At 39.7% G+C, this 18,121-nt stretch overlaps 3 protein-coding genes across 3 annotated transcripts in view; 2 read left to right on the top strand and 1 right to left on the bottom strand.

Moving 5' to 3' along the window:
* LOC124540101 (ubiquitin carboxyl-terminal hydrolase 33) overlaps nucleotides 1–6,154 on the top strand; it is a 31,374-nt gene extending 25,220 nt beyond the window's left edge. The window contains exons 17-21 of the mRNA XM_047117533.1: nucleotides 2,472–2,585; nucleotides 2,895–3,038; nucleotides 3,396–3,522; nucleotides 4,167–4,295; nucleotides 5,081–6,154. Of these exons, the coding sequence (XP_046973489.1) occupies nucleotides 2,472–2,585; nucleotides 2,895–3,038; nucleotides 3,396–3,522; nucleotides 4,167–4,295; nucleotides 5,081–5,656 (1,090 nt within the window). The 3' untranslated portion in view covers nucleotides 5,657–6,154. The remainder of the gene's footprint in view (nucleotides 1–2,471; nucleotides 2,586–2,894; nucleotides 3,039–3,395; nucleotides 3,523–4,166; nucleotides 4,296–5,080) is intronic.
* Nucleotides 6,155–6,249: 95 nt separating this feature from the next.
* Nucleotides 6,250–11,798, bottom strand: LOC124540103 (zinc finger protein PLAG1-like). The gene has a single exon (XM_047117534.1). It carries the CDS (start codon nucleotides 11,421–11,423, stop codon nucleotides 9,888–9,890), a length of 1,536 nt encoding a protein of 511 aa, XP_046973490.1. The 5' UTR covers nucleotides 11,424–11,798; the 3' UTR covers nucleotides 6,250–9,887.
* A 673-nt stretch (nucleotides 11,799–12,471) lies between these two features.
* LOC124540104 (elongin-C) lies at nucleotides 12,472–17,422 on the top strand. Its single transcript, XM_047117535.1, has 4 exons — nucleotides 12,472–12,646; nucleotides 13,558–13,652; nucleotides 14,579–14,771; nucleotides 17,243–17,422. The coding sequence occupies exons 2-4, from the start codon at nucleotides 13,562–13,564 to the stop codon at nucleotides 17,382–17,384; spliced, it is 426 nt and encodes a 141-aa protein (XP_046973491.1). The 5' UTR covers nucleotides 12,472–12,646; nucleotides 13,558–13,561; the 3' UTR covers nucleotides 17,385–17,422.
* The last annotated feature ends 699 nt before the right edge of the window (nucleotides 17,423–18,121 follow it).

Raw genomic sequence — 18,121 nt, forward strand, 5'->3', positions numbered from 1 at the left:
CACACACACTACACGTGCGCGGCGCGCGCGGCCGACGGGCGCTGGGTGGCCTTCGACGACGCCGCCGTCGCGCCCCTCGCGCCGCACCACCTCGCCGCCTGCGAGGCCTACGTGCTGTTCTACAGGTGAGCACGCGCACACGCGCACACACGCGCACACACGCACACACACTACACGTGCGCGGCGCGCGCGGCCGACGGGCGCTGGGTGGCCTTCGACGACGCCGCCGTCGCGCCCCTCGCGCCGCACCACCTCGCCGCCTGCGAGGCCTACGTGCTGTTCTACAGGTGAGCACGCGCACACGCGCACACACGCGCACACACGCACACACACTACACGTGCGCGGCGCGCGCGGCCGACGGGCGCTGGGTGGCCTTCGACGACGCCGCCGTCGCGCCCCTCGCGCCGCACCACCTCGCCGCCTGCGAGGCCTACGTGCTGTTCTACAGGTGAGCACGCGCACACGCGCACACACGCGCACACACGCACACACACTACACGTGCGCGGCGCGCGCGGCCGACGGGCGCTGGGTGGCCTTCGACGACGCCGCCGTCGCGCCCCTCGCGCCGCACCACCTCGCCGCCTGCGAGGCCTACGTGCTGTTCTACAGGTGAGCACGCGCACACGCGCACACACGCGCACACACGCACACACACTACACGTGCGCGGCGCGCGCGGCCGACGGGCGCTGGGTGGCCTTCGACGACGCCGCCGTCGCGCCCCTCGCGCCGCACCACCTCGCCGCCTGCGAGGCCTACGTGCTGTTCTACAGGTGAGCACGCGCACACGCGCACACACGCGCACACACGCACACACACTACACGTGCGCGGCGCGCGCGGCCGACGGGCGCTGGGTGGCCTTCGACGACGCCGCCGTCGCGCCCCTCGCGCCGCACCACCTCGCCGCCTGCGAGGCCTACGTGCTGTTCTACAGGTGAGCACGCGCACACGCGCACACACGCGCACACACGCACACACACTACACGTGCGCGGCGCGCGCGGCCGACGGGCGCTGGGTGGCCTTCGACGACGCCGCCGTCGCGCCCCTCGCGCCGCACCACCTCGCCGCCTGCGAGGCCTACGTGCTGTTCTACAGGTGAGCACGCGCACACGCGCACACACGCGCACACACGCACACACACTACACGTGCGCGGCGCGCGCGGCCGACGGGCGCTGGGTGGCCTTCGACGACGCCGCCGTCGCGCCCCTCGCGCCGCACCACCTCGCCGCCTGCGAGGCCTACGTGCTGTTCTACAGGTGAGCACGCGCACACGCGCACACACGCGCACACACGCACACACACTACACGTGCGCGGCGCGCGCGGCCGACGGGCGCTGGGTGGCCTTCGACGACGCCGCCGTCGCGCCCCTCGCGCCGCACCACCTCGCCGCCTGCGAGGCCTACGTGCTGTTCTACAGGTGAGCACGCGCACACGCGCACACACGCGCACACACGCACACACACTACACGTGCGCGGCGCGCGCGGCCGACGGGCGCTGGGTGGCCTTCGACGACGCCGCCGTCGCGCCCCTCGCGCCGCACCACCTCGCCGCCTGCGAGGCCTACGTGCTGTTCTACAGGTGAGCACGCGCACACGCGCACACACGCGCACACACGCACACACACTACACGTGCGCGGCGCGCGCGGCCGACGGGCGCTGGGTGGCCTTCGACGACGCCGCCGTCGCGCCCCTCGCGCCGCACCACCTCGCCGCCTGCGAGGCCTACGTGCTGTTCTACAGGTGAGCACGCGCACACGCGCACACACGCGCACACACGCACACACACTACACGTGCGCGGCGCGCGCGGCCGACGGGCGCTGGGTGGCCTTCGACGACGCCGCCGTCGCGCCCCTCGCGCCGCACCACCTCGCCGCCTGCGAGGCCTACGTGCTGTTCTACAGGTGAGCACGCGCACACGCGCACACACGCGCACACACGCACACACACTACACGTGCGCGGCGCGCGCGGCCGACGGGCGCTGGGTGGCCTTCGACGACGCCGCCGTCGCGCCCCTCGCGCCGCACCACCTCGCCGCCTGCGAGGCCTACGTGCTGTTCTACAGGTGAGCACGCGCACACGCGCACACACGCGCACACACGCACACACACTACACGTGCGCGGCGCGCGCGGCCGACGGGCGCTGGGTGGCCTTCGACGACGCCGCCGTCGCGCCCCTCGCGCCGCACCACCTCGCCGCCTGCGAGGCCTACGTGCTGTTCTACAGGTGAGCACGCGCACACGCGCACACACGCGCACACACGCACACACACTACACGTGCGCGGCGACCAACATGGGCATAAACGACGATGGAATCATCATTCATATTTACTCATTTATTTCATCAGATATTATTTTTCAGAATTATATTTGAAACCACTCATAACTGATTCGGTAATTTTAAATTATTTAAACTAGCCCATATACTTTTTTAAACAAGATTAAAAGTGAAAAAATAATTCACAGGAAAGTGAACCCACAAATGACGATACTGCGGCAGAAGGCAGCTGAGATATTGGAAACGGCTAGCTCGGAACCGAATGACCTCAAGTTCTACATTTCAAAAACATGGATAAATAAGTGAGTATTACAAATTAAATACCTAAAAAAAATTTTATCGTATACTTCTAGTCTAAATCCGTGTAGACTTAAAGCAACAAGCACTCATTGCACACTCATTTCTATTATTTTCATGAGTGAAACGTCATAATTACTTATTATTATTATTAAATTGCTTAATACTAATATTGGTAAAAAGTTTTCGCAAAACTATCACGTTATATTAATTAAAATGTTAAATAAAATTACAAGTATTTCTAAATGTCCCTAAGAGCAATCGGAGGGCGTGTAATGCGATACGTGTAAGAGGCTAACGCTTGTCGGGCGCAGGTTCAACACGTGGGCGGAGCCGGGCCCCATCGACAACAGCGACTTCGTGTGCGTGCACGGCGGCGTGCGGCCCGAGCGCGCGCCGCACCTGCACGCGCTCGCCGCCAGCCTGCCGCAGCCGCTCTGGGACTTCCTGCGCGACACGTGCGTCGACCTTATGTTACACATCATGCTGATGCTCCATTTAGTTATATATATTCCATTCTCCATCCAGTCTTTAAAACAAATATAATTTGTTGGAATTAGATCACAAATATGCATACACCTTTTTGGTTGGTCAAAGGGGGCGGAGTCAGGCCGGTAAACAATGACAGCTCACTGCATTTTTAACGCTAACGGACTATAGTACGAATAATAAATAAAAAGTTATTCCTTTTTATGCAAAATTCAAAAAAGAACAGCATTATAATTATTTTATTTTTCGCTTACATACAATCTTACATTCTATAAAATATTTGATTCGTCTATAATTTAAATGACTGGATATATGATCGTGCGCAGGTTCGGCGGCGGGCCGGCCGTGTCGCACGCGCACGAGTGCAGCGTGTGCGCACGCGCGGCACAGCGCATGCGCACACGCCGCGCGCGCGAGCTCGCTGCCTTCGCAGACCTGCACGCGCTCTTCCAGGTGAGCGCCACTTACCCCACGACGTCTCAGTGACGCAGTTGACAATAAGTACAGTCGGAAATTGATCTAGGGAAAACACTCAACGAAACATATTTTTATATTTTCGTTCAATAGACTATTTTTTTATTTCTAGTATATTCTCAATCGGGTATTCCTACCACAACAACAACAACAGCCTGTAAATTCCCACTGCTGGGCTAAAGGCCTCCTCTCCCTTTGAGGAGAAGATTTGGAACATATTCTACCACGCTGTTCCAATGCGGTTTGGTGGAATGCACAAGTGGCAGAATTTCTATGAAATTTGTCACATGCAGGTTTCCTCACGATGTTTTCCTTCACCGCTGAGTACGAGATGAATTATAAAGACAAATTAAGCACATGAATCAGCGGTGCTTGCCTGGGTTTGAACCCGCAATCATCGGTTAAGATGCACACGTTCTAGCCACTGCGCCATCTCGACTCCGGTATTCCTACATGTAATAAATAATCACTATTAATTGAAAATCGGCAAGCATTATGCTTTAAAAAATATTCTCCATTCTTCTATTAATATTCTCTTTTCTAAGATACCATAAATTAATTGGTAATAAAATACTTTAATTATATAATGATACAATTTTCTATTACATAATATATTTTTTCAGGAGCAAGAACGACCCCGCGCTATATTCGCAATCAGCATGCAATGGTTCCGGCAGTGGCAGGCCTTCGTGCGAAACAAGTCGCGACACCCACCGCCGCCCGTCGACAACACCTCCATCGTCACTAAGCAGGTAAATACATAACCACACATTCATACATACATGATGAAAATTTAATAATATAATTTGCAAAATATTTCAGTATTTTTATAGTTAATTTTTCATTCTACAAAAATATTTACTTTACCGGTGGTAGATTTTTGATGATCAATAAGAAAGTGATGCTCGTATATTGAAAGAACATTGCATTTTAATTTAAAGCATTCAAATTTTAAATACAATGTTATAAAGAAAGTTATTATTGAAGACCAAGGTAATTTTGTGATGAAATTTAAAAAAAAATTAACAGTGGAAACACTATTAATAATTCCTGATGGTAAAAGGTCACCTCTGAGAATGAACCAAAAAAAGAGCCAAATTTTACTAATATGCTGATACTTTCTATTCGTATTGAAAAAGAAAAATGAACTATACTGTTTGTAAATGTCGGCGACCACCGTATAGTAAGACACAAATTAGATGTAGCATCGGAAAATGCAATGGAATGAAAATAAAACCGATTACTGCCGATTTACACAACCAATAGAAATAGCTCCCTATCGCGCCATTCGACGCTATTCGTCGCTATAGATTCACGCGTCAGAGAAAGCAAGTGCATGTAAATAGAGTGTCAAATTGACGAATATATTAGGTCATATGATATTGCAAGTTATTACGTTCGCGCAAAGATCATATTCGCGTGAGAAATAAATATTGATAATTTGGGGTAGCGTACTTAATTCGGATGTGATCGGTTTTACGAATTTTGCCGATGCGACATCTAAGTTGTGTCGTACTATAAATGTCTCGTTTTCCAGGAAATCGACGGCAATGCGACGTACGTGTTGAAAGCGGGCTCCGACCACGCGCAGCTCAGCGAGGAGCTGTGGCGGTTCTTCACCGACATCTACGGCGGAGGGCCCGAGGTGCGGCTGTCGGCGCCCCCCGCCGCGCCCGCGCCCCCCGCCGCGCGCGCACTCGCCAGAAACTACTCAGAATCTGACCGGGAGGACTACTGCTCCAAGTCGACTTCCGAGGTCAACATCAGGGACACAGTGCAGGGCGAGCTGCAGAAGAACCAGTCCCTGCAGAACATCAACCGTCGATACAAGAAGGCAGACTCCGACGAGGAGATAACGTACAGGCATTTCCAGTACAAGCGGCACGAGCCCAACGGGAACTACGACTCGGACGAGGAAATGGACGTGAGCCCCGTGCGCGTGGAGAACGGAGTGGACAGTTCCGACCACGACGCCAACGACAACCCCGTGTTCGCGGGGAAGGCCGACCGGTCGACGGACACGGAACTGCCGAATCTAGATAGTATATCGCTCCGAAACAAACCCTCGAAAGCGGGGAAAGTGAGAAAGATCAAAAGACGGACAGTGAAATGATTCTTTGTAGCTTTCCAGTTCGTTCACAGGCTGATGCAGAGGGCGACGGGAGCCGCGGGCACTTCTGAACATTCCTATACCGGTGACTGGTGTTAACTCGTGCATTTATTGGGTTCGATTCGACCTAACGTTGCTACTTCGACTAACGCGGAAAAATTTTAATATTTTTCTATAGATATACTCTTTCCTGCGGCCTCGCATTCCCGGGGGGTTAGTGTTTAGTACAATTTTAGTTCAAATTCAGATTTAGACACTTAGGTACCTACTTCCGTGTTGTTCGGAATAATCTGTAATATATACAATTGAATGTATGTCTGTCTAAATAACTATCGAATGTAAACACATCATGTAAAAAAATCATATTTGTAATGTATATTCTACACCTGCATTTCTTCGTTTGACTCTTGTACCGTGGGTTGGGTATTTATTTTTGTTATTCCTGGTTCTATGTGTTATTTGTTAATGGATTGATCAGCAATAAAAATATATTTCAACTAATTACATTTCATTCATTCATTCATTCGATGAAACACATCCCATTTTTTGCAGTTATGATGTTTAATATAGTGGAAGGTGAAAATAAGAAACCAACGTGATGTCCAAAATATTTATTACAATGAAGACCATATTACATTGTGTTATTATAAAACAGGTACAATGTTTAGAATTATTTAATAGGCGTTCCTGCGAGGATACGTGGTTCACATGTCCCTTTTTGTTAGTACTAATGTCAAACTACCTTCATTTTACAATTAAAGTTAGCGTAACTGTTTCAACTTTACAATAAAAAATTTTATTCATAAATATTTAAATTGATAATCGACTGATTTCAAACTGTAACATGATTATTACAAAATTTATTTTTTTTATATATTCTTAGTACGTTTTAACATTTAATAAAAAATGCTTTAGTCGAAAAAAGCGTAACAAAATAGATTCTTTGTACATACATCGTAGATATCTAAAAATATTTTTTTTTCTTTTGTTATAATTCAAACAACTAGATTTTTTTAAAGGCCCCTATGTTATGTACCATAATTACGTATACCTACGGATCAGTGTCGCATTTAGCTACGAGTAATCAAACTGATTAATTAAAATTATGTAGAACCGAAAATTTAATAACATTCTAAAATCTCCACTGAAAATTATATCTTGTGATGATTATTCGAAAAAGGTTTCAACTAAACGTAAAAAAATGTTTTTGAATTTTTTTTTAATGTTTTTTCTTACTCGTAGTATTTTCGTTGCAGTTAACCGAACTTAAACTTACATTTACATAAATAAAAAAAAATATTCGAATTCTTACAATTGTAAACACAAAATAGAATTATGTAATTATTTGGTATTACACAACATATTTCCAATAAAAAAAATACATATAATGAGTTAAACTCATTACCTGATTTAATAAAAACTGGAAAAGTAGAATAGTAACAATAAAAATTATGCATAAAAAATATTTTTTAAAAAGAAATAAAGTGAACACTTTGTGTTTCATAAACAAAATAGATTTACATTTTATCGTCTGTTGACTGCTGCTCAATAAATAAATGCCAACTTCTATGTACTCTAATATTTTATATTGAAGAACATCGGCAACAACAAATGGTCATACAAGTCTTTGATATGTAAAAAGTTAAGGTATCTTATTTATAATCTAGTTTTTTTTTTTAAATACAAAAATATATTGCATATATCGTTGTATATCTCTGTATAAATACTAAACAATATAGTATATAAATCCTGTGCTATAATTACTATTTGTACTCAGAATGGATCTGCACCTAGTTTTTTATAAATATTATTCATTTATAAAAAAAATAATATTACAAATTGGTAAATATCACTTGGTAAATTATTACCTATTTGATAAATCCGCTGCTATTGTATGACTAGTGGCTTAAGACTGATGTAGAAGAAAAATGAATGGAAAATTTATCATTAAAATCTTCAACAGTTGCATCAATGTACGTTAAGTTATTGTCTCATGTTTGAGGAAATTAGGTATACTTTTCTTTCCTATCTAAATGGTTACCTTTGTATATGTACATTTGCAATAATACTATTATTTTCGATTGATATTCTAAAATAGGCTGTATTGTAATGTATTTAAATATAAATATTACTAGTTAATATTTTGTTCTATACTGATTATACACCTCGAAATGCTGAACATCTTTTGATTTAACATTCAAAAGTATAATATGAACACAGAATAATATAAACATTTACCAACATGTTTGGAATGGCCCTACGTTATGAAAGAAAATTATTAATTTTTTTTATTTTTTTGTTCAATGAATTTTTTACACTTGTTATATTAAATCTACATGTCTCTGATCAGAATCGATGTAATTTACTCTGCTTTATTTCATAATACAATCAAAGACAATTGCTAATTAATAACGAAAAGCAAAATGATACATAATTAAAATGTTTTAAAAATAAAGATTTCGATATTGCAGCACACACTAACATTAATCATTAACACAACAAGAATTATGTTAAGTGTAAACCAGCCCTAGGTTGTATGTATTTCTCAAAAAGAAAAAAAACTAACATTCTCTTTTCTCACTAACCTAATATAGTAATTAAATTTCTAGACGTAAGGATAAGTTTCAATTGAGGTAGATTAAATTTTTTACAGTCCTATTAACCTAAAAGATTAGAAATATTTACATATTCTATAATATGAAGCGTGTACAACATTGGATCCTTCTGTTTATTTCTCGCTGTTACTAGACGCCCAACATTGATAACGAATATTAATAATAATATTATACAATTAAACTTCACACTGCGATTAAAACTTCGATTTAAATTGTAACGGTTTAAAAAACGCCGGAATTCTCTTTTTAAATTTTAGATGATTTTCATTTAAAAACGGAAGATAACTTTTTTAAATAATATTTTAATTTTTGAAATAACGAGATATTAATAGTTATCGCAGAGCAAGATAATCGTGGAAAAATATTTATTACATATCTATACTACTCATGGATGTTATTTTTACTTAATTCTTTATTTTTAAAAGTAATAAAATTACACCGAAAATATATCTTCTCTGAAATTCTTTCGACATTAAATATATGTACGTAAAACTTGGGAATAAATGTAAGGCACCTAATACAGCTGTAACCCTTTCATTTCATTTCAATCGTACCAAGTCGTTTGAATTCCTACAACATTTTTTACAGACATCTTGACACACTCACCTAGTCTCGAAGTGAAACTTACTACAAATTACATAATTTGGCTCATACTCCTAAAAATATGCTGAGACTATTTTATACGTTTCTCTTTTCCGTATAATAATACCAGTTTATTAATGATAAATTCTAAATTGAAAACATCAAAACAAATATCTTTTGTTCATTTGAGCAAAAGAGATTTTTTTATATTATTTTTCGTTTTTTTTTTTGTCCAGAATTTAGGAATTTTGGCACATATCGTTTCAATCATCATTTAATATCAGTGTATTTCGTTCTGTTTTAGACCCAATCATTTATTGTCTTAAATGCTAAGGAAACACAGAGTGCTTCTGAGGTAAGTTAACTGAATGTTGTTTAGAGTTGTTTGAAACTAAACTGTAAAATAGAATAAAAATGATTCCCATATAATTAATTAGTCTCCGTGGTATGTTTGATAATTGTTATTTATAATTGACAGATCTGATTTGAACCAATCATCATTTTTTAAGACTACTTCCAAAACAAGGATTATGCTCTTTGTTGTACTAGCTTCGCGTCGAAAAGCAGCACGCCTCTCTAAAACATATCATACAGCATACTGCTTTCAAGAGTCATAAACCTTCACACAAAACCTGCTCACTAACTACACAGTCCTAAAAAATATTAAATCAGAACTAAGAAGACATGGACTACGCGCGCTGTTAACCTTCTTATTGCTTACAGAGTTGGTCCCATTTATACTCTATAAACTTCATACATAAGCGCTATAAATAAACAATATACAATTCCGAAAGTACATACACGACTAGATAACATTCATGTAGAATTCGGAAACATTTTGGTATCCTGAGACAAATGCACAATTTGGCAAATTCCATCTGGATCGTGCATTATTAAAGTCCAAAAGAATGCCGTTATAAGTATAACCACATCACTAATGCACTATTCCAGATATTTTACAGCTTAGACCATCCTTACCTAATGAGGTAGTTCGGTATTGATATAAGCTAAATGCAGCTAATACGGTGCGGGCGAGGCTAGTGTGGCGGCGGTGGGGGCGGAGGAGGCTTCGGGCTCTGAGCCGTCTGGAAGGCCTGCGTGAATGCCGGCAGCCGCTGCTGCACGCGGCCTTCCTCACTCACGAATGTAGGTTCACGTTCTTCCAGCAACCCTAACATCTGACTCGATAATCCCGATGGCCCCTCCCCTGGATCTATTAATATTGATCGAACATTGCCAGGACCGAGCAAGTGCACATCCAAAGGATCGGCGATAGGCTGCGTCGGCAAGTATGGCAAGTCGGACGGCGTTTGAGGGTAAGGCGGTGGGACCATATATACTACCGGATATTCGAGAATTTCACTTGGAGATGGTGGACTCTCTAATTTTATGTCTAAGGGCTCCACTTTTATATCCAGATCTGTTGGTATTTCAACAATTATATCAGATGCGGGCACCTCTGTCTGACACTCCTGTATCTCCTCTTTGGGAGTAACTGTTTTCCAAATACCAAAATCAGTACCTTCTATTGGAAAATCAGTAAAGGTCTCCTCAAATGAAGAAGTTTCAGGGAGTGGGTCTTTCGAGGTACCTACAGCAGCAGACTTCCATGATTCATCTGGATGGGCATTTTTAACATGACGAACCAAATGATCTTTACGTCCAAATTTTTGTGGGCAGTATGGACATAAAAAATCACGCCTACCAGTGTGAACAACGAGATGTCTGCGAACATCTTTTGCTGTAAAAAACCTTCTGTCACAATGATCACAGGTAAACTTTTTATCGGTCTCGCTCTTCGGAGTGCGGCTCCCTGTATGAACTTTGAGATGATTCACTATATCCGGCTTTGTATTAAACACCTCATCACATATTTTGCATTGTAAATTACCTTCTTCTGCAGAATGTAAAGCAGAATGTTTTCTATAGCTAAGCAAAGATGTATAAGATTTCCTACAATCTGGCCGCTCACATTTAAAAAGTTTTTTAACAGGATTATGCACCCTTACATGATTAGTAAGATGATCTTTACGATTAAAAGTCTTACCGCAAACAGTACAAGCAAAAGCTCTTGCCTCGCTGTGTATGAGACTGTGGCGCACTAGTTTAAATTTAGAATTGAAACGCTTATCACACAATTCACAAGAGAATGGAAGCTCACCAGTATGGGACAGAACATGTTGGCTGAGCTTACCAGGGCTAGAGAATCGTTTGTCGCAGGTCGTGCAGACGTGTCGCTTGCTGCGGTCGCGGCGAGGGCGGCGCTCGGGCGCAGCGCTGCTGCCACTGGCCTGGCTAGGCGCGCTGGAGCCACTGGCGCCGCCCACCGCAGTGTCGGGCTTCTTGGGCGGCAGTGTGGGCACTCTACGAGCGAACTTGACGGTGCGAAAGGTGTGCTTGACGCTGCGGCCAGTGCCGCTACGAGCGACGTATTCCAGCTTCGTGGGCAGCTGTGAGGCGGGTGGCGCTATGAATGTCTTCTGCGGGGCGGCCGTACGTTGGCCGCCCGTCTCCTCCGTGAACTGGGAACCGCTCTCCGCACCTTCTCTTGGGTTCGGTGGCGGACTGGCCATCTCGCGCACATTTTTAACGCTCTTGCCCTATATCTCCCTATGTTTATCACGCGTCGATGTAGTTACGGCTCCGCGGTAACGCTGGTCCGTCGTGATGGCAGAAAACATTTCTGTCACATTGACGGTCTGGAAGCCCTTTTTCGTATTCGTGTCACATGGTTCTCGCGGAATTTCTGGAGTTTGTCCTAGATTCCCGATAGTGCTCGATTCGCACTAAACTCTTCACAATTCTATTTGAATGAAAATAGCTCAGAAGGTAAGAAATATTAAGTGAATTTGACTTTTTTCAAAGAAATACGTAGCGGTTGACATCGAAATGTCAAAATAATGAAATGAAGCCAAAAAGCCATGTCAAAAAAAATCCGCCGATTCGTCGTCGACGGCTCCTTGTTAAGTGATGCCATTTTTTTATTAAAAAAAATAACTATATTATAATTATTTTATTACATACTATTAGAAATATTATTAAACATGTATTTAAATGTAATAAACAACCCATTTTGCGGGAATTAAACAATATGTAATTTTTAAACTTAATCCTAAAATGAGTACTTCATTTAAGCATTTAAATTATATTATATTGCATTCGAATACAATTGTTTATTACTATATTAATTAAGACAATGGATAACCAAATCAATTCGATTATTCCTATGCGTTATTTGAATATATTTGTATGACTTATAAGCTTTTAGAATACTGTGATTCCGTCGCAATTAAATGTTATGTCTTGTTTTGGATATATCGTGCTCAAATTATGCCTGTTGATTGTTTTCTAAAGCATTAATAATATCAATAATATTGATATTATTTTTCATGAGATTATTTACAACAATAAATTACTGCATTAATAATTTAATTGCATTACACTATGAGATATTATTTAATTGACATATCAATGAATAATATTTTTTGTAATAGTAAAGTAAGAATCTATATTTTTTTATTTATATTTCATAGTTATTTATTCAAATTGTTATAATAAAGTATTTGTAAGACACATTTTTTCAAGCAGTTTATATAAGTTAAAGTTATTTACCAACTAGCTAATAGCAACACAAAATTCCTTTATGTCATATAAAAATTGTCAAATATTATAACCTGAATCATTAGATGATTAAGTTTTATTTATAACAAATTAAGAACTACCTATTTGTTAACACCAAAGTACTGTTACTAAGTACTTAGCTACTGATATTTGAAGGAAATATAGTCAATACAGGGTGAGTTTTGTTTGTAATTAGAAAAAAGGTTTAAGTTAACATTGTTTAGAAAAATGTTAAAAATAATTTTTCACCGATCTATCCATATCAATCGTATATTTTTTCTAATTTAAATTAACTGTCTGTCTTTGTTTTGTTTCTTATTTTGATGTAAAATAATCTAAAAATTGAATAATAATTATTGATATTTTTGTACAATTCCTAATGTTTAATTTTTCATTGTTTGTCGTTACTGAAAATCTTATTCAACAAAGCTTTATACGTTGTATAAAATAATTTGGTAATTAATAACTACGCAAATAACAATCTAAGCCTAATGACATTTTTTATAAATATATCAATACAAATGATGTTTAAATATTGGTATTTGTTTTGGTGCCATAAATATATAGTATGAGGGCAAAGGTGAATACTAACAGTACAGACCCTAAATTGTTATAGACTTGTTATCTTTGTAAAAAGTCTTCAAATAAATCTTAAATTTTAATTAGTTTCATTCAAAATCTGGTACATTAATATTTCTTGTATTTAATATTAATACTACATAATATTTTATTAACAGTATAGGTTTATTAAATATATTTTTTTTAATTTCATTTATAGGCTAAGAGAACATGTACATAATACACATAAAGTAACCTTCATCTATAAAATCACGAAATACAAATATCACTGCGTGGCGCTATTTGGATCTTGTGTGATGAGTTTGAGCTTACTTTAAGCTCATCATCAATACTGGTTTAAAATTTGTTCAGTTCTTTGTGTCTTCATAATATTTGTGAATTGATTATTCGAGAATGTAGACATATAGATATAACTCAAATATTGCTGAAAGAAGTGAACCCCAATCCATTTCTGATTATTTTAAATTTTGCAGTTAATTTAAATGTGCTTAATTTTTTTTATTTCAGAACAATGTCTGATGTTGGATCTGCCCTGCCATCTGCGGCACCCTCAGCCGCTAGCGTCGGTGATGAGCAACGCTCCAGTGCTGCTGCCGGTTCTGGTAATATTTAATTTATTTAAATTTTTTTTGTATGTTAGAGTTCGATTTTATAATTTGCACTTAACACTGCAATAGTCCAGTTTGGAAAGCAACACTACATTGAAACTTATGTATGGCGTCAGAAGTGGATTTGCTAAATGGTTGTAAAAATATTGTGTTTAAATAATCACTTAATCCCAAGATGATAATATTAAGTTATATTTACATAGTAAAAAAAATTAAATTTGCATCCCACCATCTAAAATTAGAGATCTAACCATTCTATGCAATACAATTGATTTTAATGTTTTCTTAAATAAAGAAAAGAAAAGAACTTAATGAAAATGTAAAGAAAGCATGCATATTATAGTCAAGAATTTCGACTCCCTTGGTTAGACTAAAATAAGCAATTTTCTTATTGTGTTTGTTCTTGAATTTATACTTTGTATAGAGATCCTTATTGGACTCTGTGAAGCCAAGGATAGCTAGTAAATGTAACAAAACTGATAATTTATATTTATTCTTTAATTTTTTGGCATACAGCCATCATAAAAGGTTTTATTATTATGTTTTGTTTAGTTGTAACATTTCAACCAATTAAAGACAGGTTCTATCAAAATCACTTCAACTTAATGTGAAAATTATTAAAGAAACTAGAAATGAATAAATTAAAAAAAAACGTAGTAGCAAGTATAATGATTTTATTTCTAATGTAGAATAAGGCTAGATACATGCCCGTATGATGGCGAACATAATTCTAGAATTTTCTAAAACAGCCGAAAATAATTAATAAAGAAATAAAATCTCTTTTACTGCGCTTTGCTCATTTTCTTGTTATTACTCATACATAAGAATGTTCCAGTATAGATTTGAGATTAAATGTTTACCACTAGGTTAAGTGTATCAGATTATTATCTATAGTAATCTTCAGTTCTATTTGTCAACAGGCACAGAGGAGAAAGTCTATGGTGGTTGCGAGGGACCTGATGCCATGTATGTGAAGCTAGTGTCGTCTGATGGACACGAGTTCATAGTGAAACGGGAGCATGCTCTCACATCTGGTACCATCAAGGCCATGCTCAGTGGACCCGGCCAGTTTGCTGAGAATGAGGCCAATGAAGTCAACTTCAGGGAGATACCGTGAGTACAGGGAATAATTTATGAGTGGGTTTCTCGTATGTTATTCTACCACTGAACAATATAAAGCTGCGTACGTATAGCGCATTCCTATATTAGTTATTATTATTATTAGTTGGGAAAGACTGTCCACGCGTACAGCTCCTGTATGCGAGGTCTATCTGTCCGGATACTATTAAACTGACTACTCGTGTAGTACGACACAACTTAGATGTAGCATCGGCAAATTCAATAAAACCGATTACTGCCGATTCACACAACCAATACACGTAACTCCCTATCGCGCCATTCGACACTATTCGTCGCTATAGATTCTCGCGTCAGTTCAACCTGAGAAAGCAAGTGCATGTAAATCGAAGTATCAAATTTGTGTAAAGATTATATTCACATAAGAAAATAATATTGATAATTTGGGATAGCGTATTTAATTGGGATGTGATCGGTTTTACGAATTTTGCCGATGCTACATCTAAGTTATGTCGTACTATATCAGTATACGCGCTATCCATACGCACCTGTACACACCTTATTACTTTGTATGGCTGGGTTCTGGTTTGGTTGGTGCCACTTTAGTAAGAAATGGAAGATTGTTCACTACAACCCATAAGTGTTTTATTACATATACAGTAGCGTGCAAAAGTTTTGGGCCATCCTATTTTTTATAAATATTACACAGCAATACGAAGGTAAAATAAATAAAAACAGTCTATTATAACAGATATTTATTTATTTTCGAAAATAACGATTTATATACATTGATATTATTCTCAAAAAACATTTTTTTTTTCAAAATATTTCTATTAATAACTGTTCAACATATCGGGTCACACGTTATTATGTAAATAAAAAATCAAAAACCAAAAATAACAAAGGTGAATTAAGGATAAATGTTTTCTATTTAATTATTTGACTTAATACTTTGTTGCCATGCCCTTGGCAGCGATGACTGCAGCGCACCGACGAGGCATTGAGTCAATTAACTGTGAGATTCGGTCTTTTGGCAAATTTTCCCATTCTTTTCGCAAATGATTCCACAATTCCGTCTTATTGGAGTGATTTTCCGTTCCAACCCGAACTTTTAGGTCTTGCCACAAGTGTTCGATTGGATTTAAGTCCGGTGATTGTGACGGCCAGGATAGTACACGGACTTTTTGGTCCGAAAAAATTTTTTGACAAGACGCGAAGTGTGTTTTGGATCGTTATCTTGCTGAAAAATCCAACCACGAGGCAAATTTTTTGTCGCAAATGGAAGCATGTGGTCTACCAGAATATTCTTATACATTACAGCGTCCATATTACCTTGAATTTCCACCAGCGGACCAACGCCATCAGCAAAAAATGCTCCCCAAACTTTGATGTTCCCACCACCGTGTTTCACAGTAGGAGTCTGATACCTTACATGATATCTAGTACCTGTTGGACGTCTTACGTACTTCCGACCATCACTTCCAAACAATTGGAATTTCGATTCGTCAGAAAATAGCACTTTCCGCCAATCTGATGCTGTCCAGTGTTGATATTTTTTTGCGAAGTCCAACCTAGCCTTCTTATTTTTTTTGCTAATCAGTGGTTTCTTCACGCCAATACGTCCAATCAGTCCCACGTCTTTCAGGCGTCGAGACACCGTACTGCGACTAATATTGGCTAGATTTTCGCTGCGTAATTCACGTGTAACATCAGCTGCAGTTTTTCGCGGATCGGCAACACACTTTCTTCTTATAATTTTGTCGACACGAATTGAAGTTTTTCGCGGCCTACCGCTGCGTTTTTTATCGCACAATAAGTTAGTTGATTTATATTTGGAAATAATACGATTCACAGTACTTTTACCGACAGATAAAGCCCTTGCAATAAAACGTGAGCTTTTTCCCTCTGAAGAAAGCCTAATTACGATTTCGCGAACCTGAATGTTCGTGTGTTTCGCCATGGTGGCCACAAGATAGCTACTTTCCCTTTGTGGAATATTTTTTGACACCAGCAGGCATAAAAAAATAAACAAACCGGGAGTACAAAGCCGAGGCGTGTAATGGCCCGAAACTTTTGCACATCAATATTAGTTATTTTACGTAGTACACGTAAAATATGCTACGAACCAATGAAATGTTTGATGTTTTCGTCTATATTCGAACTATCTTACATATTTTAAACAATGGATCAATGAAAAACAAATTTTTTTTTCAATCAAATGGAAAAATCAGAGTGGCCCAAAACTTATGCACGCTACTGTACATATATAATCTCTATATCGAATAAACTTTCAAACTTTTGGGTGTTAGTTAAGAGAGTTTTATTTCAAAAATTATGCCATTGTTATTTTTTCTCGGTTGATATCGAGTATTTTTACTATATCATTATCAACTAAGCTACAATATTGTCTATGGTTTTTGAAAGGAAATAAAATAACTAGTTTCAGTTTAAGTATTTAGTATTTGTTACATTTACAGATTTTCTTAACAATAGTGTTCTGTGTCCAGGTCTCACGTCCTGCAAAAGGTTTGTATGTACTTTACATACAAGGTCCGCTACACAAACTCCTCGACAGAGATCCCGGAGTTCCCGATCGCTCCAGAAATCGCTCTCGAACTTCTCATGGCTGCTAATTTCCTCGACTGTTAATATGTAACGACGGAATAAAGTTATATGTCTTTTTCTGAGTGGCCTATTTATTTATTTAAGTTTTGGTTCGATATTACAACATATTAATCCACTAAATCTTTAGTGGAATATTTGATATTAAACAATTTTAATATTTTTGTTATCTATAATGGGAGTAAAAATTAAATGGTCATGTACCTATTATGTTACAGTTTCATATTAATATTTTATTTACTGTCATATGTTCCAATTAGCTGCCACTTGTTGCAGAAATAAATTTTGACCATAGACAAGGGGAAATATTGTAGTTTTGTGTGTTCATGTACTTAATGTATTTAATTAATAATTATTCGTTGAAATGGTCTCATCGTGGAAATGTTATCCAAACCTAACATAGACCGAGTTATGCGAAAACGTTTCAAGGAAACCATTAAATAATAATTCAAGATTTAAAATGCAGTTTATGGTAAAGAGTTTGTTTTTAATTAACACTTTTTCAGTAAATGCTTATTTTGTATCCCATAAGTACACAAGTACTGTTTTAAAAACTTGGGAACTAACTTTATTTATATACATTTGTTTCATCGAAGTGTTGCATTTTTAGAGGCTCATTTTTATTTTTAACATTCGTAAAATATCAGTTTTTTTTAATCATAATATAATAATAACAAGTTCTTAGTGATTATTAATAATATTTAATAACTCTTTGATCAAATATATGGGGTAGATCTTAGAACAATTACATAGTCAAGCTAGGT

This window comes from Vanessa cardui, chromosome 24, assembly GCF_905220365.1.
Source record: "Vanessa cardui chromosome 24, ilVanCard2.1, whole genome shotgun sequence".
NCBI lineage: Eukaryota > Metazoa > Arthropoda > Insecta > Lepidoptera > Nymphalidae > Vanessa > Vanessa cardui.